Below are 24,426 nucleotides of genomic sequence, written 5' to 3' on the forward strand. Positions count from 1 at the left end.
CACAGATCCTTAATCTGACACAGCACATAGAAGATGGATTTCAACGTGGTGATATTGCTGGAGTGGCTTTTGTTGATCTCTCTTCAGCATATGATACTGTACAACACCAGAGAGTACTACGGAAGTTTTACCATCTTACTATGGATTTCAGGCTCACAATGATTATTGCCACGTTGTTGCAGAACAGACGCTTCTTCGTTGAATTTCAAGGACAGCGGAGTAGATGGAGAATACAGAAGAACGGTCTCCCACAAGGCAGTGTCCTAGCACCAATGCTGTTTAACATATATACCAACGACCAACCTCTTCCACCTCATACACGGAGCTTTCTGTACGCAGATGACCTGGCCCTGGCAACTCAGGGTAAAAACTTTGAGCAAGTAGAACAAAACCTTACTGCTGCTTTGAAGATGCTCTCAGATTAATATGAGAAAAATCACCTCAAGCCAAATCCATCTAAAACTAGTGTGTGGGCCTTTCATTTAAAGAACAAAGAAGCCCTGCGGAACCTGCATGTGAAATGGAAAGGAATGGAGTTGGAACATAGCAATACTCCAGTTTACCTTGGTGTTACCCTGGATCGTTCGCTGACCTTCACCACACACTGCACCAAACTCGAGGCAAAAGTTTCATCACGAAACTGCCTATTGCGTAAGGTAACTGGTTCTGGATGGGGTGCCCACCCCCAAACAGTAAGGACAACTGCCCTAGCATTCTGCTGCTGAATATGCTAGTCCCGTGTGGTATAAATCAGCTCACGCAAAGAAAGTCGACACTGCCTTGAATGAAACCTACAGACTGTTTAAAACCAACACCCACACAGAAGTTGTATTCACTTGCAGGTATAGCCCCACCTGATATTAGACGTGAGGTGGCCGCTAATATCGAGAGACAAAAGGTTTGCAGCATCTCAGCCCACCCCCTTCATGAACATCAGCCACCTCCAGCTCGACTGAAATCCAGGAAGAGTTTTCTACAGTCTTCTGCTCCACTTGATTCTGACCCAAAAAAGGCCAGGGTTAAGGTATGGAAACAAAGGTACCCAGATCATCCGGAACGTGTTGAAATTGAAGAGAAGTTGCCACCTGGTCACGAAGAGGGATGGTGTATATGGAAGTCATTAAACAGACTGCGGACCGGCGTTGCAAGGTCTAAGGACAATCTTGTGAAATGGGGCATCGTGCATTGTGGGGACTCATTATGCGAATGTGGAGAGGAACAGACTTCTACGCACCTCTTGCACTGTTGTCTATGCCCAGATTCATGTACAGGGTTGGAATTGGCACTGGCTGGAAACAATGCCATCAATGTAGCCAAATACTGGTCACAACTTGTGTAAATAATGTATATATAGTGTAGACATTTTCATGTAATACTTCCTTTCTCATTTTTTTTATTTTTTTACAATTAATTTGTTCATATGTCTTTCATTTTGGGTGATTAACATACTTCATATTTTTATTATTTAATTTTTTGAATTGTATTTGAATTGATTTCTTATATATTGGTACCTCTGACACGAATAAATAAATACTTTAATTAAGAATTAAAACTTATCAAGCAAATTATAGAGACATGTTTCACCCTTTTTTTAAGGGCATCTTCAGCCTTAATCTCAAACCTGAAAGATAATAAATCAGGATCCTGATTGCTCTTTATTGCAGTTTTTAAGAAAAATCACAAATAAATGTGAGGATGATGTAGGTACATGCGTTAAAAAATGAGCAAGCTGGATGACAGTAGTTAAAATATACTTATAATAAAGCCTTTATAAAGTCTTACAAACAGTCCTAATTTATATATTTTTACGAATAACCTTTAAAAATGTGGTAACAAGTTGCATATTAGCAGTTCTATAAGAACAGAATTATTGCTGCACTGAAATGAACCTCGTTAAAAGTTGAGGGCGTAAGAAATAAGGGCACAAGGTTCAATTCAACGCAGCAATAACTGTATTCTTATAGAACTACTAATATGCAACTTGTTACCACATTTTTAGACAAGGAAATTCATAAAAATATATAAATTAGGACTGTTTGTAAGACTTTAAAGACTTTATTATAAGAATATTTTAACTACTGTCATCCCACTCGCTCATTTTTTAACGCATATACCTACATCATCCTCCTCACATTTATAATTTTTCTTAAAAACAATCAGGATCCTGATTTATTATCATCCAGGTTTCAGATTAAGGCTGAAGATGCCCTTTAAAAAAAGGGCAAAGCATGTCCCTTTAATTTATTTAATAAGATTTAATTTTTAATTAAAATTATTCTTTATGTTTTGAATAGGTGGAATTTAATAAACAATATTTTTTTGACTATAATGTAAAATTCAATACAGACCAAAATATGAGAATTATAACGTGTAATGATGAATCAGTCAGTCAGGACATATTATTTTACATAGATAATATGAGTAAAGAAAGCCTCCGTGGCTCACGCAGCAACGCGCCGACCTCTCACCGCTGGGTTCCGTGGTTCAAATGCCCGGTCACTCCATGCGAGATTTGTGCCGGACAAAGCGGAGGCGTGACAGGTTTATCTCCGGGCACTCCAGTTTTTCCTGTCGTATTTCATTCCAGCAACACTCTCCAGTATAATTTCATTTCATCTGTCATTCATTAATCATTGCCCCAGAGTGGTGTGACAGGCTTCAGCAGCCGGCACAATTCCTATCCTCGCCTGACCCGGTCGAATGACTGGAATCACAGATAAGGCTATTTACAGATGATGATATACTGGACAGAGCAGTAAATGAGTTGCAAAATTGTGAGCGACTGCAAGGGACCTAGACAATTTTGTGATATTGGCAGCGGACAATGGTATGATGGTAAACGGATTGAAAAGTCAGGTTGTAAGTTCCACCAAGAGTTTTAATTAGCGTGCTGATGGAATGATAGTTCCTCAAGGAGAACTCTGTGAGTACCTAGGTGTCAATATAAAGAATGATCTTCATTGGGGTAATCACATTAACAAGATAGTTAAGAAAGGTGACATATCTTAACATTATGATTTTAAGTGCATTTCGAGGTCATGGTAAGGATGCAGAAGAGAGGGCATATAAGTATCTGGTAAGGCCCCAATTAGAGTATGGTTCCAGTGTATGGGACCCACACCAGGGCTACTTGATGCGAGAACTGGAAAAGTTCCAAAGGAAAGCAGCATGATTTGATGTAGGTGATTTCCGATAAAGGATTAGTGTTACGAAAATGTTGTACACTTTGGGCTGGAAAGACTTGGGATTAAGGAGATAAGATGCTCGACCATGTGGTATGTTTTGAGCTCTCAGGCGAAAGATGGCCTGGAATGACATTAGTAGAAGAATAAACTTAAGCAGAGCTTTTACACATGCTAAATAGGCTACTTGAAATGATCTTCCTGTTCCAGTTTTGTATTCCCAATCTGACATTCAATTCTCTTAGGTGTCTTACCTATTGACTTGACTTTAGAGTGGGAAAGGCTAATTTTCATAGCACACTCTTTGCATATATTTTCAACTTCCAAAATACAGTATTAGACTGCAGGATTTCAATCAGCACTGTCTGCTTTAAGACCAAGTCGTTCGCATACGCCTAATTGCTTACTACATTTCCATCTAACTGAATCCCTCCCTGCCACTCAATACCTTTCAGGAGATGCTCCAAGTAAATTATGAACAACAAAATCGAAAGATTACAGCTTTGTCTAATCCCTGCAAGTACCTTGAACCAAGAACTCATTGTACCATTCTCACAGCAACCCAATCTATATAAATAAAATAGTAGGGGGTCCGCTGTCTGTAATTTCTTTTGTTTTGCCAATTTTTCAGATATTTATCTGTTTTAGGTCAACTCAAAACCGAATCGGTGGTTTTTACGTTTCGTGTCTGTTTGTCTGTTCCACCATCACGTCGAAACGGCTATATAGATCTCAACCAAACTTCATATTTAGAGTATACTCATCCCGGGGAAGGTTTCGATATGCATATCATTTTAAAATCTTTGAATACACGGGGGGTTTATAGGAAAACCAGAATGGTTTTTCCACCATCACGTCGAAACGGCTGGATAGATCTCAACCAAACTTCATATTTAGAGAATACTCATACCGGGAAAGGTTTCAATATGCATATCATTTTAAAATCCTTGAATAGACGGGGGGTTTATAGAAAAACCATTCTGGTTTTCCTCCATTTTCTCTTATACTATTGATTTTCTGTAAACTTCGTTTACCGTACGTGAAACGTCTATTCATTATAAACAAGTTTCGTTATGTTCATAATTTACCTTACTCTTCAAATGACGGAGAAATTTACAATTTTCCGCTGGTATCATGCTCTGCATTGAGTGACCGACAGACCGACAACGAACCTACAGATTACCATGGCAACGTCTCTGACTGCATGCCAGCAGGGAAGTAACGTATTGCCATTTTCCTCATCATGCTTTTAAATTCGTGGTTGTTCCTTGGGTAGAAGGCAAGACAGGCGTCAATCGGCCTATCTGCGGGATATTGGCGGAGTATCGTTGGATGTTATAACCGCCCTCGAATAGATTAAGTAATAACACCATTAGTCATCTTATTACTTGTTTACCTAGGAATCACTGGACCTAAATTTCTCCTCTGTTACCGCTTTATTATATCCATAACTCACACTAGCATAATTTATTGAGGGGCATTTGATTTTCCAATACATTAACTTGGCATTTACATATTTGTCGTTATCCGGCTGTCCTCAGTTATAATCCATTTTCTATTACCGGTACTTTCAACTTTCTTAACTGTATTATTTTCTTCCTTAATTACGCCGTATGTACGCGAGTGTTACAAACTACTGGATGTATTTCCACCAAGACTCATATTTAGAATACACCAGTCCTTGATAGGTTTTAGGGCAAATATTGTTTCTAAATCCCTGAACTGACTGGGGGTTTATACGAAACTGAAACAGTGATTTCGCACTTCCACAAAATATACACAACCAACGTTAATTTAAATCTACCTGCCTTGGTAGAAATTAATTTCTAAACCGTTTTTCTCATGTGCATCATTTCGATACGAGGATTAATAAGGGAGATATCATTAAGGGACCGTTTTTCTGTACAAGTCTCATCGGACTTAACTCACGAGCAGGTGCGTGTAAAGCGTATTCCTTACAACTTGAAAACTAATGAAGACATTCGAACCAAAAATTATATTTAGCATCCACCTGTCCAAAGGTAGGTTTTAAACGTAAATAACATTTCATGTTCCGGAATGGACTGGCGGTTTATAGGGAACGGAAATGGTGATTTTACTCTTCCACAATATATACATAACAAGACCAACCTGACTGGAAATAGACCAAACGTGATGGAATTCCACCTCTAAACCTTTTTTTCATGTGCATTTTTTCGTCAGGAGGTTTAATAAAGGAGATATCATGAATGGTCAGTTTTGCAGGTTAAATCCAGCGGACATAGCCCAAAAGGTGTTTTACATGGAGCAGATTCCTTATCTATATAAATCAAATCGTAACGACTTTGTGCCTCTACACTGACTATTTTGGCGAAATTTTCGTACAGCTTTCCGTTTAAGGAGTAATAATGACCATCTGCATAATTTTTGGTTTAGTTTCCTGAAAGTCCTAATTTTTAGCCGCCTCGCCCAAAATCCAGATTGCGGCATAATCTGCCAGAAGAAAAAGAAGATAACTGAAATTTGACAAAATTATACGTTTTAGCCTGTAACGAACGGAAAACATCCTATCATTAAATTTTTCACTTTTTATCCCCGAAGAATATCGAAATATGCAGGCAATTTTAATAATGGTGCAGACCTTCGGAAATTTCTATCACGTAACAGATTGCACAATCTCCGTTCAATTTGGAATGATCTACAACCTTGGTCTTATGACTTTTTGCCGTATCTGTATCCCTCTTACGTTTGATTTTTCTCTATTAATCGATGTTAAGTCAATTTGGAAGTTTCACATGAATAATTCATACTTTCGATTACTTATATGAAATACAGAACCATCAAACTCTTCACGAAAATTGGCCCACCCAGCAGCCATATGTGAGCCAAATGCTATGTATGTAGCTGTCACATAATTATCCGAAAAGTAACGTAATGTGAGATAATCTTACAAAAACATTATCCTGTTCCACGTTTCTAACTCAATCTGACCCAAGAATAGATGACATATCATAGGACCAGTCATTTAGGCCACTAAATCCGGCGTGTCTTATGGTATAATCCTTTGTCGATATGACGAACGTTTAGTAGCAGTTAATCTGTAAATGAAGGTCTTCAATATTGTTAACACACATATACTTTCTTATGTCGATTATATATTCACTGATGTCGATTTGTAGCGATCGAGAAAGGGTGGGTCTGCTATTGTAATCAGTACTCCCCACACCGACTGACTGGCAGTATGAAAGGGTTCCTTCTCCAACTCCTGTGTAACTGTCATTAGTAAGGAAGGCCTACAATTGTAATGAATACTTTACTTCTCGATTTGACTTGCAGAAGGCAAGTGAGCATGCAGTTTTGTTTAAAACTCCCCTACCCGATTGTGTTTGTCAGTAGGCAAGGGTTCCCGCCATTATAAAGAAATGTCCTCATGTAAAATGTGACTGGCATTAAGCATAGTGGCCTGCTATTTTGATGGAAACTCACCAACTTGGTGTGACTGGCAGTAAGTTGGCTGGAAGTAGGAAAATGGGCCTGGCATTATAATAACTGCACAACTCAATCTCGAGTGATAGTAGGGTAATTGCCTGCCATTATAATAAAAACTCAACTGTAATCTGTCTGGAAGTAGGAAAGGGGGGCTGCCATTTTAACGAAAACTCCCCAAATCGATTTTGTCCGCGTAGTAGGCAATGGGGCCTGCAATTATAATGTAAACTTCCCAACGCGATTGTGAATGGCAGTAGGCAAGTGAGCCTGCCGTTATATCACAAATCCATAACAAACACTTTACATTGGAAACAACGTACGGGGACCTCACCCATGCTCTTTCTCGGATAACGCTAAGAGACATGCAATTTTAAAACAATCTTATTTACTGCATGTACACTATTTACTTCGATATTCGAATACAATGTAGAATACCGTAGCGAAGCACGGGTACATTCGCTAGTGTGAGATAATCTTATAAAACCTTTACCCTGTTCCACGTTTCTAACTCAATCTGACCCAAGAATAGATGACATATCATAGGACCAGCCATTTAGGCCACTAAATCCGGCGTGTCTTATGGTATAATCCTTTGTCGATATGACATACGTTTAGTAGGAGTTAATCTGTAAATGAAGGTCTTCAATATTGTAAACACGCATATACTTTCGTATGTCGATCTATATATATTCACTGATGTCGATTTTTAGCGATCGAGAAAGGGTGGGTCTGCTTTGTAATCAGTACTCCCCACAACACCGACTTTGACTGGCAGTAGGAAAGGGTTCCTTCTCCAACTCCTGTGTAACTGTAATTAGTAAGGAAGGCCTACAATTGTAATGAATAGTTCACTTCTCGATTTGACTTGCCGAAGGCAAGTGAGCATGCAGTTTTGTTTAAAACTCCCCTACCCGATTGTGTTTGGCAGTAGGCAAGGGTGCCCGCCATTATAAAGAAATGTCCTCATCTAAAATGTGACTGGCATTAGGCATAGTGGCCTGCTATTTTGATGGAAACTCACCAACTTGGTGTGACTGGCAGTAAGCTGGCTGGCAGTAGGAAAATGGGCCTGGCATTATAATGATAACTGCACAACTCAATTTCGAGTGATAGTAGGGTAATTGCTTGCCATTATAATAGAAACTCCTCAACTGTGTTCTGTCTAGAAGTAGGAAAAGGGGGGCTGCCATTTTAACGAAAACTCCCCAAATCGATTCTGTCCGCGTAGTAGGCAATGGGGCCTGCAATTATAATGCAAACTTCCCAACTCGATTGTGAATGGCAGTAGGCAAGTGAGCCTGCCGTTATATCACAAATCCGTAACAAACACTTTACATTGGAAACAACGTACGGGGACCTCCCCGTGTTCTTTCTCGGATAACGCTAAGAGACATGCAATTTTAAAACAATCTTATTTACTGCATGTACACTATTTACTTCGATATTCGAATACAATGTAGAATACCATAGCGAAGCACGGGTACATTCGCTAGTCTACCCTTAATCTCATAATCCCCCAGTACAGCTAACATCCTTTCCCTCAGTACTCTGTCATATGCCTTCTCTAGATCAACAAAACAGAAACATAACCATCTATTCCTCCCGTAGCATTTTTCAGTTACCTGGTGCTTACTGAAAATCTGATCCTGACAATCCCTCTGTGGTCTGAAACCACACTTGTTTCCATCCAACTTACTCTCAACCACTGATTGCACCCTCCCTTCCAAAATGCCAGTGAACACCTTGCCTGGTACAGTTCGGAGATAAGAAGAATGCACATGCCCGGTAAGGCATGGGGAGAAGGGCTTTTCACCAGTCAAGCCAGTAACGTTATTGTTGCTACCACCTAGGTGATTTATTTTTCACTCCTACTATCAGCCCTTGGCGCTATCATTTGCAATCCACCCGTCTCTATGTTCGCTGACACTGCATTATTCTGCATTCATTAATATCTTTCTCTCTCTCTTTTTTTTTTTGACAATTTATCCACTGTTACTGCTTTTGACCTTTATTCTCCTTTCTATTCTGGGTGAGTAACTGTTTTGTCAAGACTCCGTAATGTCTCTTGTTAGCAAGGGAAAGCCAATTCATTGTGATGCTAGAAAAGTGATCAGAAACATAATAAACCAGTGTGATGAGGAAGCAGCACAGGGAAAATTCATGTACTTCATAAAAGAGTAGTTTGTGGCTTCAAATTACAGTGATGTATCAGTTTAAATGATCTCAGCCATCTAAAATGAAGGATATCTTGCTGGTGAGTCTCACCGAGTAGCCCACTCCAGATAAAAGGAAGCCTAGATCTGAGGAATACAAGTTTCATTGTGATGGCTTTGATATAAGAATCATACAAGACATCTTAAAATGACTTCTATCTATTGCAGAGCATTGTTCCCTCAGCAACTAACCAACTGACAGCAGTTGAGGAGAAAATAGATTTTGTGTGGATGGCGCACACTTAAGAAAGTTGTTCCATAATGTGGAGTTCCAGTGGAAGAGATATGCCAGTAACAGAAAAATACTTGGCCAGCAAACATTGTTTATCGGCAAGGTAACTGCTTAAGATGAATGAAAATTTACCATTCCTATTCGTTTTCATATCTTCCGAACATTTACCCATCAGCTTCTCATATCCTTCAGTTTTATTTCCAACTCTTGCCTTGGAATCACCCATTAGCACTATCACACCCTTGCTGCTGACCCTGACTATGATGTCGCTCAGTGCTGCATGTGACTTGTCAACTTCATCCTCATCTACACCCTAACATGGTGAATACACTGAGACAATTCTAGTCCTAATTCCTCCAGCTGTTAAATTTACCCATATCATTCGCTCAAGTGCCTAACAGAAACTATGCTGTGTGCAATAGCAGTACTGATGAATAGTCCAACCCCACACTCTCCCCTTCCCTTTTTAACACCTGTTAAGAACACACTATAATCTGCGATATTGAAAGCCATTTCTTTTCATTTATAACTATTAAGTTCTTCAGTCTCTCAAAACTAATGTATAAATAAATAAATTTAGAAACTACCTCATAAAGAAAACATAACAGACTTATACCTGGAAATGAAAGATCACAATATGAAGATAAGGTTGGAATTCAAAGAGGACAAATTGGGGCAAATATCAATCAATCACTACTAATCTGCATTTAGGGCAGTCGCCCAGGTGGCAGATTCCCTATCTGTTGTTTTCCTAGCCTTTTCTTACATGATTGCAAAGTATAGTAAGGGGAGATGTTCAGTAAATTTCCAATTTCTTTGAAAGGCTAGGAAAACAACAGATAAGCTAGAGAATCTGCCACCTGGGTGACTGCCCTAAATGCAGATCAGTATATTGACTAACTGATTGAAGAAACAATTAATCCCATACTAGCACAGCAGTCAAGAATACACTTCCCATTCCTATTAGCTTTCATTTCTTCCCCAATTTTACCCATCAACTTCTCCTATCCTTCAGTTTTATTCCCAACTCTCTCATTGAAATCGCCCATTACCACAATACTATCCTTCGTGTTGACCCCAACTACGATGTCACTCAATGCTTGTTTCTTTTTCAGATATAATTCTGTTATCATATGTTTTCCTTTTCAGGTAGTTTCTAAATGTATTTATTAATTAATTAGTTCTGAGAGACTGAAGAACCAAAAGTTATAAAATAAACTTTATAATCTCCTCTCTCTTTGTTATCTGCCATTATCCAAATATCAGTTATTCCAATCAAAACGCATCCCCTTTGTAGACTCAGCCAGTTCTACTTTCTTCCAATAGCCCCATTAATACCGATAGCCCCCCACCATTGAATTCCATTTTGTTTGCCACATTGTTTCCATGGAGTTCCTCGCCTGGCAAACAGAAGTAGGACTCTGTTACTCCCATACGTCTGAAGCTTGATTCAAATGTTCTGAGCGTGCACAGTAAAAAAAAAAAAATTTAAAAATCTGTGAAACAGGATGCTTCCCTACTTACACATGGTCACAGTAAGAATCTCTCCTCAAACAGGTTACGGACCACCAGTTGATTGTATAATCCTAGCCGCCTGAGCACAAAGAGGGCCAGGACTCAGAATATGTCCGAGATGCCTACTCCTATTCCATACCAACCGGTATCCTGACTTTCAGGACCACTTACTAGGCCACTCGGCTGTTGATCACATTGTTCACAAACTAGGAGGTGACTACAGTAACCCACACCATGAACCATTTACCATATCCTATGCAAGAAAATAATGTGCTGAGAATTCCTCTTAGAAGAGTAAATGCTGTTGACAAGCATACTATGATTCTGTAACCAGTACAACTTAGACGTATAATATGCAAAACCATAACATAAGCTGTTTTGAAAATTTTAAGGAGAAAACTAAATAATTTGTTGTGCTCTCTCTCTTTTTATACCATCAAAGGTAATTCTCTGAAAGGAGTGTGCTATGTTAGCAAATTTTGACATGATACTCTAAAAGAAGAACAAAAATGCATTCAAAAATCAATGTATTACTCAGCGGGACAAATTATCTTTGGAGTTTGTACAAGGAGAAATACCGATTTCAGTGAAGGATTATTCCTCATGATGACATAATGAAGAAATTTGTTTAATAATATTGAACAATGAATTGATAATGTGTTTTTAATGGGGTCACAGAAGAACATTACATAGACTACATAGGCCAAAAACAAGAGAGCCATACATGACATCCCAGTTCCTGAGGACTCAACTGGAGTTGATAGAGGAAAGAAAAACTTGTCAGACAAGGGTCAGGCTGTATTGACAATGCTTCACAGCCTTATGAAGCATAAAAGTCTGAAGTGTCAGCTGTAAATAGATATTGTAAAGTAGGCCTATTTAGATCAAATACCGAGGCTAGCAAACTCAGCACTAAATGATAACAGTTTTTAAATACAATGCTTGAATATTCTAGACACAGCGTAACTATACCACTGAGCCGTTCAGTAATTTAAATTCATGTATGCAAATTGACGTAATGAGCTGTAGACCTAAAGGACTTCATTGGCAGGGAACTGCTTTCACTCTACCATTGCAACACCACCTTAACAGCTCCCGACTAGTTTATCGTGCATTGGTGGTAGAAAATACTTACTTTTAATTTCTGAAACTTCACCTCCGCTTCTTTATTTCCTTCATTCTTATCAGGATGATACTGAAGTGCCAAAACTTTGTACTCTGCAGTAATCTGCTCAACCTGAAATTTAAAATTAAAAATGTATTAAGTGCGCAAATTAATTTTTTCTTGTAAACATTAGAATACTGACAATCTCAAGGCCATTTAAAGATAATTACACTCGCTGAATACAAATGCGGCACCGTATTTCTTTCATTTACAACCTCAATATCAAAATGTCATGTTAAATTAGTATAGTTCTTAACAACGCTTACGTTCCTTATGTCACAATCAAATTTAAACTTAACACTGGGGTGTGTATGCAATGTAATTTATAACTGCATGCGACAATTATCAGTATGATGTCCTCGCTAAAACAGACTTATTTTACCCTCATTCACTTATTATTTGTATAATATCACTGGATCAAATAAATATAGTGCAACACAACACACATTTCATCACAACATACCACCCACTGTCAGTGAAACACATGCACATCTGTCACGCTTGTACCTATCGAATGACAGAAAAATAAACAAATATGGTCGATTACGTACCGTAGCTGACTCGTCGCAACCTAGGATAGCATAAAAATCTTCCTCTTCTTTGCGTGTATAATTCAAAATATCATCTATACCGCTCATAACTGATTAAATCTCAATACCGCACGTATTAACTTTCCCTAACACCTGTTGCCCTCCTGCACAGTATCACACCTACTTATTGCTGAAGTGAATCACGCAATACGTCGTTGGTCCCTGGAGTCAGCTGTGGAAATCCCAGGGAAACTCCAGCGCAAAGCTCCAGCATCAACTAAACCAGGGAGACTGCATTGATTATCCCATGTTACGTCAGATCGCAGCGCCACGAGTATACAACAAGTGTACTACATTATACTTTGAATTGATTTATTCTTGCCACAGCATCTATCTTCAGGTAGTTGCTCTTAACACCACCAGCTAGCAGCATTGTAGAGTGCAGGCGAAACTACACAGTATAACAGGAAAAATAAAAAGGAGTGGGGCTTTCCCATTTCGTAAGAATGTCTGTCACGTCATTGTCTGCGTCAATCTGTATCACAAAAAGATATAGGTATTTCATAATAAATATCTTGGTTTGTGCTTCTTCCATTCATTTCACTGAGCACGCGTACATTTACTGTAGTATCACGCGTAGAATACCTAATGGTGGTGATTATTGTTTTAAGGGGAAGTACAACTGGGGAATCATCCTCTATTTAATCAGAGGGAAAAATGGAAAGGGACCAAAACTTCGAAAAATGAAGGTACGGTATTGGCTAAAGGAAGTCAATGGCCATCAAGGGCGTGAAAATGAAAGACTCCCTAGGACTCGCGGACACACTAGCGTCGGAGTCGGAAAAGAACAAGAGAGAGTTGACCAAGGGAGGCCTGGCACAAGCAGGTTGAAGAAATCCTGAGACTTAGCCAAGGGCCCTGTGGTCGCCAACCCACACGTCAAAGATTTTTTTTTTTTTTTTTTTTTACAATTTGCTTTACGTCGCACCGACACAGATAGGTCGTATGGGCGACGATGAGATAGGAAAGGCTTAGGAGTGGGAAGGAAGCGACCGTGGCCTTAATTAAGGTACAGCCCGAGCATTTGCCTGGTGTGAAGATGGGAAACCATCTTCAGGGCTGCCGACAATCGGGTTCGAACCCACTAACTCCCGGATGCAAGCTCACAGCTGCACGGCCAACTCGCCCGGTCGCTTCAAAGTTAAGAGCCCCTGGGGTCCCTTCTATTCGCCTCATACGACAGGGAGGTATACCGTGAATGTTATTCTAAAGCCCCCACCCACAGGAAGGACCTACATGAGAACAGAGGGTATTAACCAAGCAGAGTGGTTTCGGTTCTACAGCACTACATTCGGCAGGCGGTGGGTTGGTCTCACCGTCGGTTATCCTGAGAATGGGTTTCCATTCTTCTGCGCTAAGGCGAATGCCGGGACAGTTATTTATATAGGCCACGGCCGCTCGCGTCTCACACTTCTCCGCAACACATCTCCTGGCCTGAGAGAGGGCATCATAATCTAGGAGGCTCGCCGTACCCCATCAGGTTACAGAATGAAAGGTTAACAAAAGTATTAATGCTGAGTATTTAACTTAACCTTGATTATCACCGGTCTTAAAAGAGGCAGTGAAGTATTGGAATTTCTCAACATGCCAGTAAATATTTGGACATGGGTCTCTCGCTTTCAAATACCCTTGAATGCAAATCGTCTGTCTTTTTATTCAGTTTCGGAACCTGTAGCGTACATGGTGAGCACCTCCTGCTGTATCCAGTTGATCGTGGTGGGAGATTCTCTCATTCATCCACGACAGGGCCTTTCACTAACATTATAAGAACGAACTTATCACACTATCCTGTTATTTATCGAGTACAAAAGTACCTTTAACTGCCGGGCCGAGTGGCTCAGACGGTTGAGGCGCTGGCCTTGTGACCCCAACTTGGCAGCCTCTGTCCTGGTGCAGTGCTAGATTTACTGGCACGTAAAAGAACTCCTGCGGAATTAAATTCCGGCACCTCGGCGTCTCCGAGAACCGTAAAAACAGTGGGACACAAAGCTAATGACATTATTAGTACATTTAACATTGAAAATAAATAATGACCGTGCGAGTTGGCCATACAGTTAGGGTCACGTAGCTGTGAGCTTGCATTCAGTAGATGGTAGGTTTGAATACTACTGAAGATGATCTTCCATGGTTTCTCATTTTCATACCAGGTAAATGCTGGGGATATGCCTTAATTGGCGGCTATCTGACGGTGAGATGGCGGCCCCCGTCTCGAAAGCCCAGAACAACGATCGAGAGGATGCATCGTGCTGACCACACGACCCCTCGTAATCTGCAGCCCTTCGGGCTGAGCAGCGGTCGCTGGGCAGGCCAAGACCCTTTCAAGGGCGTTAAGTGCCGTGGGGTTATGCCTTAATTAGCGCCACGGCCGCTACATTTCTAATCCTAGCTATTTACCATCCTTCCGTCCCCGAGACCTTTAAAGTGTTAGTGCTACATTCAAAACCAGCAATAATAATAATAATAATAATAATAATAATAATAATAATAATAAGTATGAGCTGTTTATGTTCTAAAATAATGGGTGCTGAGTCAGCATTTCCCCACGCATTTTGGGGGGCAGGCAAGGTCAAAGACCCCTAGTCAATGACGTTAGGTCAAGGACGTCATTGTGACGTTAAACCTTACCTACGCATGTAGGCCTAACCTCACGTAAGTCACGATGACGTCTTAACCCAACCTGCAACCACGGACGATAACCTAATTTCATCGGGTTAGGTTACGGACCGAGGTTTTGGTTTTTTGGGAGGGTGGAGAGGGTCCTCTCCTTCCTTCCTGGGGGCTAACTCCCAGCCCCCTATCTAAAATAGGGGAAGGGTGAGAGAGAGATTGGAGAGAGATTGCTCTCCCCCCCCCCCCCCCTCGCGTGGCAACCGTGCCTCCGACATGCTACTAGTTCTAAGAAGAAGAAAAAATAGTAGGGAGGAGTGGGAGTGTGATACTACAAGAGTATCTGCCTGTCCCCATGCTCAGCATGTTACCAGGCCAGATGTGGTGATGGGTATCAATAGTGGTGTAATCGGGTAATAAGGGTCAGGAAAAAAAAACCGCATAGGCGGAAATAGAAAGATGCCTACATGTAAAACCTGACATTTTGTAGATAGCACATGTTAGGTTGTGGGCCGGAAGTTTCCAGGTTATGTTGGTGAGGAGTATGTGTCATGAACAAGTCATGTCCATTTTCCTGCAATGTTTGTTTGTTTGTTTGTTTGTTTGTTTGTTTGTTTGTTTGTTTGTTTGTTTGTTTGTTTGTTTGTTATGGGGGATGAGCCTTCTTGGCACTGCGGGATTCCGTGCGCGGGTTCAGTAGCATCTGGGCTTTGGGACTACAGGAAAAGTCCCATTGTCCAGCTGCCAGTGTCCCCTGTGCCAGGCCTCCATTTACGGAGAAGGGACAAGTCAAGCTTGCTATGTAGCTGGGACTAACGTCTTCTTTAACGTCTTCTTCTTTTCTTCATCCCTTGGGTGTGTCCCGGCATTGCGGCGGCGGTCACTCATGTCACTTCTTTTCTAAACATACAACTACTACTACTACTACTACTACTACTATTCTCGTTTTCATTACTCCCCTGAAGGGGGAGGCGGGCCTCTTAGACGGTGACGCCGTCGCTCAGGCCGGGAGATTTGTGACGGTGAAGGAGATGTGCGGAGAAGGTGAGGGGGTAGGCGGCCGTGGCCTATACTACGAACTGTCCCGGCATTCGCCTTAGTGTAGAAGAATGGAAAACCACGGAAAACCATTCTCAGGACAGCCGACGGGCGAGGCCAGGCGAGAAATGCAGCACTGTGCCCCAGGCCCGTCTCCCGAATGCAGAGGCGTAGAGCCATGGTAAAGCCGTGACCACCTCTCCTCTGCTCGGTTGGCCGGTCAGAGTACAGAGCTCTAAACATACAAGAACATACATGCTGGATAATATAATGATTACTGTACACTAAGTTTGAGTGCGGGCTCTGGGTTCCGCTGTCTTGTCGCTGTAGCCAATCTTATGTGATTGCTGTCCGTGTGTTTCTTGAGGTGCGGGTTGCCTTTTTGGTCCTCACGTTACTGAAACATAGGCTATACATCAAAATACAAAATCATAGGACATATGATATAGCAGGAATATATACAGGTAGATTTTCCTTTTGTGGTGATGTTTGAGTGATCTTTGTATATTTTTTGTGTGGTCGCCTTAGAAGGGGTGGGGCGAGCCCATTATCATCTATTCCTGTGGCTGAACAGTATGTGTTTTGGCGTGGGATACTTTTTGTATTGGTCTGGGTCGTACCTTCGAATGCTCCTGATTAAGGGATCGATTCGGTTGCCCTATGCCTTGGTGTACATTCGTAGCTTTGCTTTCTAAGATGGTGTCTTATAAAGCGGATATTTGTTAGAGTGCGTCGGTCCCTTATTGCCGTTCCGAAACGGAGTTTCGCCGTTGCCAGCAGGCATTTGTTTTGTATGTATTCGAGACTGTTAAGGTTGGTTTTGGCCATCTATCCCCATGCTGGGGCAGCATATATGATGACTGGCCTGATTATACATGTTGACTGCTACCTTGCTGTTTATGCAGGATTTGCTGTTTAGTATGGGGTACAGTTTGACAAGCCTTATGTGTACTTTTCGCCTTATATCTCTGACATGATGTAGCATCGTTAGCTTTTTGTCCAGGATTACCCCTAGATATTTAGCTCTTTCGTGCCATTCTATTTGCATGTTAAATAGCATCAACGGTTTGATGTTGGCAACTTTGTGTCTGCGTCTGTTTTTACGTGTGAACAACACTGCTTGGCACTTCTCTACGTTGATTTTGATGCGCCATTTAGTGAGCCACGGTTCTAATGTGCGCAGCGCTACCTGGAGCCTTTTTCTGGTGCACAGGAGCTGAGGATGCTGGACTGTTGTTGCAGTGTCGTCCGCATAGAGGTACGTGGTAGTGAGCTCCGCTGTCGGCATATCATTGGTATATAGGACAAACAGGATCGGGCCTATTAGTGAACCTTGGGCTACGCCCGCTCTGATATTTCGCATACTTGATAGAGTGTTATGTACGTCTACTTGAAATTTCCTGTCTTTTAGGTATGACTTTATGAGCCTTACATAACGTGAGTGGAACTCGTAATCTATCAGGTTTGCCAGCAGGCCTTCATGCCACACTTTATCGCATGCCTTTTGTGTCCGTGTCCCTTCGCTTGTTAAACCCGATGGTGGCATGTTCCAGGAACCGCGTAAGGAGTTGTGTGGAGGAATGTCCGTTACGGAACCCAAATTATTCGTTCCTTAACATTCCTTTCTCCTTGATGTGTGCTACGAGCTTTTTAGCAGTATTTTCTCGAATATCTTGCTTATGGCCGTTAGCAGACTTACGGGTCGATAGTTGTTAGGGTCCGATTTACCTTTCCCTGGCTTCCCAAATACTAGGATTTTCGCTTATTTCCATTGTTTTTGGAAGTATTGCAACTTGAGCATGGCATTGAATATGTTGGTGATAATTATGAGGGCTTTATTGCTTAGTTTCTTAAGGACTATGATCATGATGTCGTCTGACCTGGTGGCTTTTTTGGGGTTGAGATGGTCAATGATCCATTTTATTTCCTGGATATTGGTCTTCTTAACGTCTGGTCTGGGTGCGTTGATGAGAAATTCCTCTACCTTTGCTTCTGTTCGCCGTGTGAATTCGGAGTCCCAAGGGTCATCATTCGGTGTGAATGCCTCCTCTAGTGCATCGGCTATGAATTCGGCCTTCTCCCGAGTGTCGAATATTGGGCCATTCGTTCCCTTGATGGTTGGAATTACGTGTGGTTCGCGTGTGAAGTGTCTTGCTAATTGCCACACTGGCCTAGTGTTCGTGTCGAATTTTCGCAGCTTGTTGTTCCATTCGTTGGACCGGTGTTCTTTTAGGACATTTTGAATTTCAGTGTTCAGCTGATTTTTCGTTTCCTGTCGATATCGTACGCCTGCGCCGGTTCCTTCTTTGAATGAGTTCCTTTATGTTATTCGGGATTTCGAATGTGCGCTCCTTATATGTGTGGGTTGGTACGCTGGCTTCCATCGCTCTTTGTATCGCTTTTATGAGGTTTGTAATTGGCTCCTCAATCTCGGCTGGGCTTTCAGGGGTGGTAATTTCTATTCCCTGTAGCAGCGCAGGTTTTTTTACGAACTTGTCCCACTTGGCTGCTTTGTAGTTTATCATTCGCTTGGGATTTAGTTCGTATCCCTCTGGGTTAGCATCCAGTGTTAGAAGTACTGGCTGGTGTTTTGATGCTAGGTCATTTAAACCTTCATACTGCAATCCTGAGGGATGTTGTTGAGTAGGGCAAAGTCGAGTATATCTGAAGTTTGCCCTTTCGGAGCTAGGAATGTGGGTTCCTCGGGGACTGCTATTACGTATTCGCGGGCGATCATGTGTTCGTACAGCGTTGGGCCTTGTTTATTAGGCTTAAGGCACCCCCAGCTTTCGTGTTTAGAGTTGATGCCTCCACCTATTACCGTGTTCCTGGCTAGCCCTAGGAGTATATCAATGTCGTCTGTGTTGACTGTCCTTGGTGGGGGAGGGGGGGGGGAGTACGTTTCTACGACGTTAATTAACGTCCCGCGTACTAGTAGGCGTATTCCGCATGCTTCCATTGCAACTAGTTCTGGGATTTCGAGTTCCATGTGTTTTAGGTCCCTTCTTACCAGAACTGCCACGCCGCTTCTGAGTGTACAGTAGGTCTGTCGTACTTGTGTACTGTGTAACCTTTAATTGTTAGCTTCGTGCCAGGAGCGAGAAATGTATCCGTGATTAACGCTATATGTATTGCGTGTTTTACTAGGAAGGCTTCGAGTTCTATTTTCTTGTTGCGTATTCGTTCACAGTTCCAAATTAGAACTCGCAGCCTGTGTGAGTTATGTATATTGATGTGTTGTGTATTTTTGCAGCCATTTCAGGGTATAGAGATAAATGATTCGATGATATTTACTATTATCCTAGGCCACTTAAGATCCTCTTCCTCAGCCACCCTTTTTAAGAAGTTTAGAATGGTGGGGATTAGGATGCTGAGAGGTATATTTATGCTTAGTGACTTCAATATGTCTTACGGCTGTGTTGGTCTTTTGCCCTGAAGGATCCCGTGGAGGTTGTAGCTGGGGGGAGGATCGTGTTATTGTTGGTAAGCTCGGTTTGGGAAGCGGATGCTTTATGTGTGAGCCCGGGTACCGTGCGCTGAATGTGAGAGGTGGAGCAGGCGGCGAGTTCTCCCTTTGGTTCCTGCTCGGGTCCCCTGGACGTGGCCTTTGTTTCCCTGTTGTTGCATTTGGTTTGGTGTTTGGCCCTGCTTTTGTTGGTTGAGGCTTGATTTCTGTTGCCCGTGGCTTGGGGAGAGGGGCTTGGTTGCGTTTGAACCCCGGGATGATTGTTTCCCGTGTTTGTTTAGTGTGTGGTTTGCCTCGGCCTGAGGGGCCTGTTCCCTTAGCAGGGCCTTCCTTTCCTCGTTGGCTAGGTTTGCCTGATGGGCCCGGTTGGCTAGAGGGTCCTTTGTTGCCTGAGGGGCGTTTTAGAGCATCCGGGTGGCCACGTTGTTGATCTCCAGCACCCTTCGGCCTCTTAGCTGTGAGGGAGCTTTCGTATTCCCTGCGGCTGGGGCATTCTCTGTAGATGACTGCGTGTTTCCCCTCGCATTTACATTTCACATATGCTCTGCCGCCGCCGTTCGGACAGTCACGGGAAGGGTTACGTGAACGATGTTGATCCACGAAATATCACTGTAATATTTGTCACAAACGAAAGGTAATAATTGATTTACTCAAATAAAGTCTCAAATCCCAGGTTGATTAAGAAATACCGTCGTCACTAGCAAGAAATATGTATACGTATTTACTGGCTGTAAATAGGAGTCCATGGTGTTGCATTCCGCTGCTTGCCCCGTCTTTTGTTTCTTTCTTGAGGTCTTGGCACCGTTGAATTAGAGTGCTGTCTGCGATTTTCGTTATTTATGGCCACATGTCTTGCATTCCGCTGCTCGCGCCGTCGTTTGTTTTGTTTTTTCTTGAGGTCCAGGGCTGGCACCGACGAGCTCTCTCTCTAGCGAATGGGAGTGCAGGTATTTTGTTGAAAAGTAGCATGATCCTTGGACCAATACATGTATTTATATATGTTTTAAAAGGAAAATAGCATGATCTCTGGACCAACAAATCTTTTAATGAATCGGTTAATGCACATGAACTGACAGCCCATCAAATTACATCGAATGAGAAAAATCATTTTTTTTTTTGCTAGGGGCTTTACGTCGCACCGACACAGATAGGTCTTATGGCGACGATGGGATAGGAAAGGCCTAGGATTTGGAAGGAAGCGGCCGTGGCCTTAATTAAGGTACAGCCCCAGCATTTGCCTGGTGTGAAAATGGGAAACCACGGAAAACCATTTTCAGGGCTGCCGACAGTGGGATTCGAACCTACTATCTCCCGGATGCAAGCTCACAGCCGCGCGCCTCTACGCTCACGGCCAACTCGCCCGGTAGAAAAATCAATAAAACGACAGCAAAGAACTTCAGTGAGCAAAAACATCACAGTGTTGAACAAACAAAACACTTACGGAAGCGCTGCGACGTAGCAGAAATAGTTTTTGTAAGGCAGTAAAGTATGTATTCTCTAAAATAAAATATTTCGTATTATTTCTTAATCAACCTGGGATTTGAGACTTTATTTGAGTAAAAGCAATTACTATCTTCCATTTGGGACAAATATTTCAGTGATATTTCGTGAATCAACATCATTCACGTAACCCACGGGAAGAGTGGGGCCCAGCGCACCACCTGCACCTGTGGCTAAGCTTACACCCCATTTGGGAATGACCGAACCTTTGGGACACTCTATACTGGGTGCACGTGGTTTTAAGCCGGTAAGGCTCCACCTTCACAGCCATGCTTAGGAGAGTGCACAGACTCTCCATCTTCTCCACTCCAGACTCGTCCGACAGTGTGTCAAGGAATATTGGAGCTTGTTTCCTCCCCTCCCTGTTTCGCATCCGTTGTACACCCAAGACAGGGATTTTCTCAGCAAAGATGGCGTCTCCAAACTCGTTGAGTGTGTACTTGAATACGGGGGTTCTGAGTACCTACCTCTTAGTCCTCCCGTAGTTGAGCAACAAATATTGTATTTGTAGCTCGTCAAGTTGTCTAATGCAGGTGACAGGTATTTTCTGAGTACAGTATCAGCAGGACAGCTTCGTATGAATCCCTTCTGGGCTTTACGAACTTATAGTTCCTTTCGTTGTGTGGGAGGTACTTGATCAGCGCGGACTCAATTTTCAGTAGGTCGTTAGAATATATTGTGATAGGGTGGTTTTTCATGTTGTTGTGATGCCTCGGGTTTTTGTATTGTGGAGTTGAGTGACCCTTCATAGCGGACAGAGGCGTTAGGGTGATCGTTAGGCTGGGTTTTCTAACCCTGTTTAAGCTCCCTTTGGCGTGTCCTTCTGTTCTTGAATTCTATAAAGCGGCTCTGCTGGCTCTCCGCTTCGGGGGCCGTGGCCTGGGAGGTAGGTGCTTTGAGTTTCGGTCAGGCGCGGCTCCATAATGCGATCTGCAGAGCTGCAGAACCACCACAATGAAAGATATACAGCAATATAACGCTATTAGCGATCCCATCCTTCATATTGAATGTTTATATTATAACCTTCCAATGCATGTCGGGATGAGATTGGTGAACACATTGGAAGTTTATGTCGAGAAATGATGTCAATGAAATCTTATGTCCGGTTATCACACCTCCAGATGAATTAGAAGGCAGTTGATCTGTCTAATTACGTGAACGGCATCGCTGAATTGAAGATATCAGCGGATTGATAACAAGCTCTAAACCCCGTGGTATCTCGGAAATGTTGAGACAGTTAAACATTGTAAAACATAGGGCAGGATTAAATGAAAAATACGTATTCCTCAAGTAAGTTTCCGAAATGCATGAACGGCAGAATACCTATGACAGAATGTTACTGAGGGCCATGAAATATGTAAATAATAAATTCATATGAGAGGGCCATACCTTGTACATCTAGTCTCGCATCAATGCAACGATCGAGATGAAGAAAAGAAACTGTCGATTTCTAACCTAAATACGAGGCGGCAATTATTAAATAAGTTCCTTTGCTAGTACAGCTGATTTGTACGAGATCGTCTTGCATTATGTGTCAAATGTTTCCAATTGTCAAGAACATATGGGAGCTAGAAGCTGAGAAGAATTCTGAAAAGCAAACCGTCTGCAATTATTATGTTGTGGTAGAATCTGTTTTGTCTCCGAAGAAGTTGATTCTCAATCGGTATCTCAGAAAGATCGGAAGCAAGAATTCATAGGGAAAAGATTGTATTGAAAGGAAATATTAGAGAGATATTGGCATATTGTAAACATATAATATTGTAAAACAAGATATCTTGTTATTGAATGAAAAAGGCAAGTGTATCATTTGAACTGTAAAAATTGTATTAAGGTGTATAATCTTCTTCTAATTGATATCTCTGAGTTTCAGGTAATATGGAATCGTCAGCAATTAATTATTCAGATGACATGAATACACGTATCAACATGAACAACTAAAATAGAGGGACCTCAAAGGATCTGACCAGAAATGTGATGGACAATACTTGATAATGTTATTGAGTGAGAGCTGAACTCGGAAGGTGACACCGTCGTGGAGCAACAACCCAGGATGAGTACTTGAATATCTTGTATATATTCCGCCACGTAATTGCTTATTGTAGATGTAGAGTAGTATTCATTTTAATGTCGATTTGACATGTATAATTTTAACTTGAAAGCGACCGTTATTTGTTGGACATTGCGTTGTAATACTTATGATCGTTACGTCTAGTGCGGTGAGCCAGACTACGTTGTGATAATATGCGATGGTTGTGTAAGATTTCTTTAATGTTTGCTAGCTAGGTTTTACGGAATGATTTCTCGACATGGATGTTATTGGTACCGTAATGGTGTTATGGTATTGAACGCTAATTTAACTTATAGCTCAGAATACCTCGGAGGAGCTCGGTATTTTGCGACGTGCGATTCTGTGGTCTTCAAAATGTTATGTGCTCGTGTGGAAATACAGTGTTTGATAATAGAAGTGTGATACTATTGTGGTGATATGGAGTTAATGCGGCAACGTATTTAGTAATTTTACGTAATTGCCTGACTAGATTGTTCTTTAGTATTGTGAATTCGCTGTGCATGACGAGTTGTGCGATGTAATAAGGTGTTAGTTACGGTAGGATCTTTGAAAGTATTTACGTGGATAGAGAAATGTGATGATTATAGACGTGTCATTAGGATTGCGAATTTTATGATGATGTTATGTGAAGGTTCTGATGATGGTACTGATGGTAGGAACTATGTTGGTCATGCGTGAATTTTGATGTTGTCGTGATGAATAATTTATTTAGGTACGAAGCCGTATTTTAGAGTAATGTTATAGGATGTTGCACTCACGAACACTAGTAGTTGGTCGTCACATTTATCCTATTTAAATACAAGATTGACCAGAGCGCACGATATTAAAGGGATGTTTAGGATCTTCGCAAGATAATCGGTAACGTAAAGATATTGAGGTCATGTCGTGAAGGAAATATGATCTTCTATGGTAAGTAAATCATTTCTTTGCTAGTTGGATTTTGTAGATCATTTGAGTTGACGCCTAGTGCTAATGTAGTATTCCAGGTCAACGTCGCAGTGGAATCCGGAGGCGCAGAATCAACGTAGTTAGACAAGGGTATTGTAGACGTTGCAATGTCTTTTGATGTCTTTTATCTAGGTGCAGTCACCGATGAATGTACGAGAAGATCGAGTCTGTCTTTTAAATGCATGATTTTGGTGGATGTCATATTATGTTACGATCTTGTGTCTTTCAAACATTTCTATTGCATTTATGGTGATTTTATGAAGTTAGAATAACGGTATTTTTCAAGTTGCTAGATAGACAGATACCGATATATAATGCGGTGATTTTTTTAAAAGAGAAATGACGGAATATTGTGAGATATTTGGGTAGTAAATAGCATTCTGAAGTGGATGATTCTATAATTCCCAGTGATTTATTTAAAAATGCGAAGTTGA

The 24,426-nt window shown here is 41.6% G+C and overlaps 1 protein-coding gene across 1 annotated transcript in view; it reads right to left on the reverse strand.

Moving 5' to 3' along the window:
• The window catches only part of LOC137497031 (J domain-containing protein-like), a 63,270-nt gene extending 50,658 nt beyond the window's left edge, over positions 1–12,612 (reverse strand). The window contains exons 1-2 of the mRNA XM_068225511.1: positions 12,327–12,612; positions 11,746–11,847 (exon numbers count right to left, since the gene is read on the reverse strand). Of these exons, the coding sequence (XP_068081612.1) occupies positions 11,746–11,847; positions 12,327–12,413 (189 nt within the window). The 5' untranslated portion in view covers positions 12,414–12,612. The remainder of the gene's footprint in view (positions 1–11,745; positions 11,848–12,326) is intronic.
• Between the last annotated feature and the right edge of the window lie 11,814 nt (positions 12,613–24,426).

This window comes from Anabrus simplex, chromosome 1 (assembly GCF_040414725.1).
Source record: "Anabrus simplex isolate iqAnaSimp1 chromosome 1, ASM4041472v1, whole genome shotgun sequence".
Lineage (NCBI taxonomy): Eukaryota > Metazoa > Arthropoda > Insecta > Orthoptera > Tettigoniidae > Anabrus > Anabrus simplex.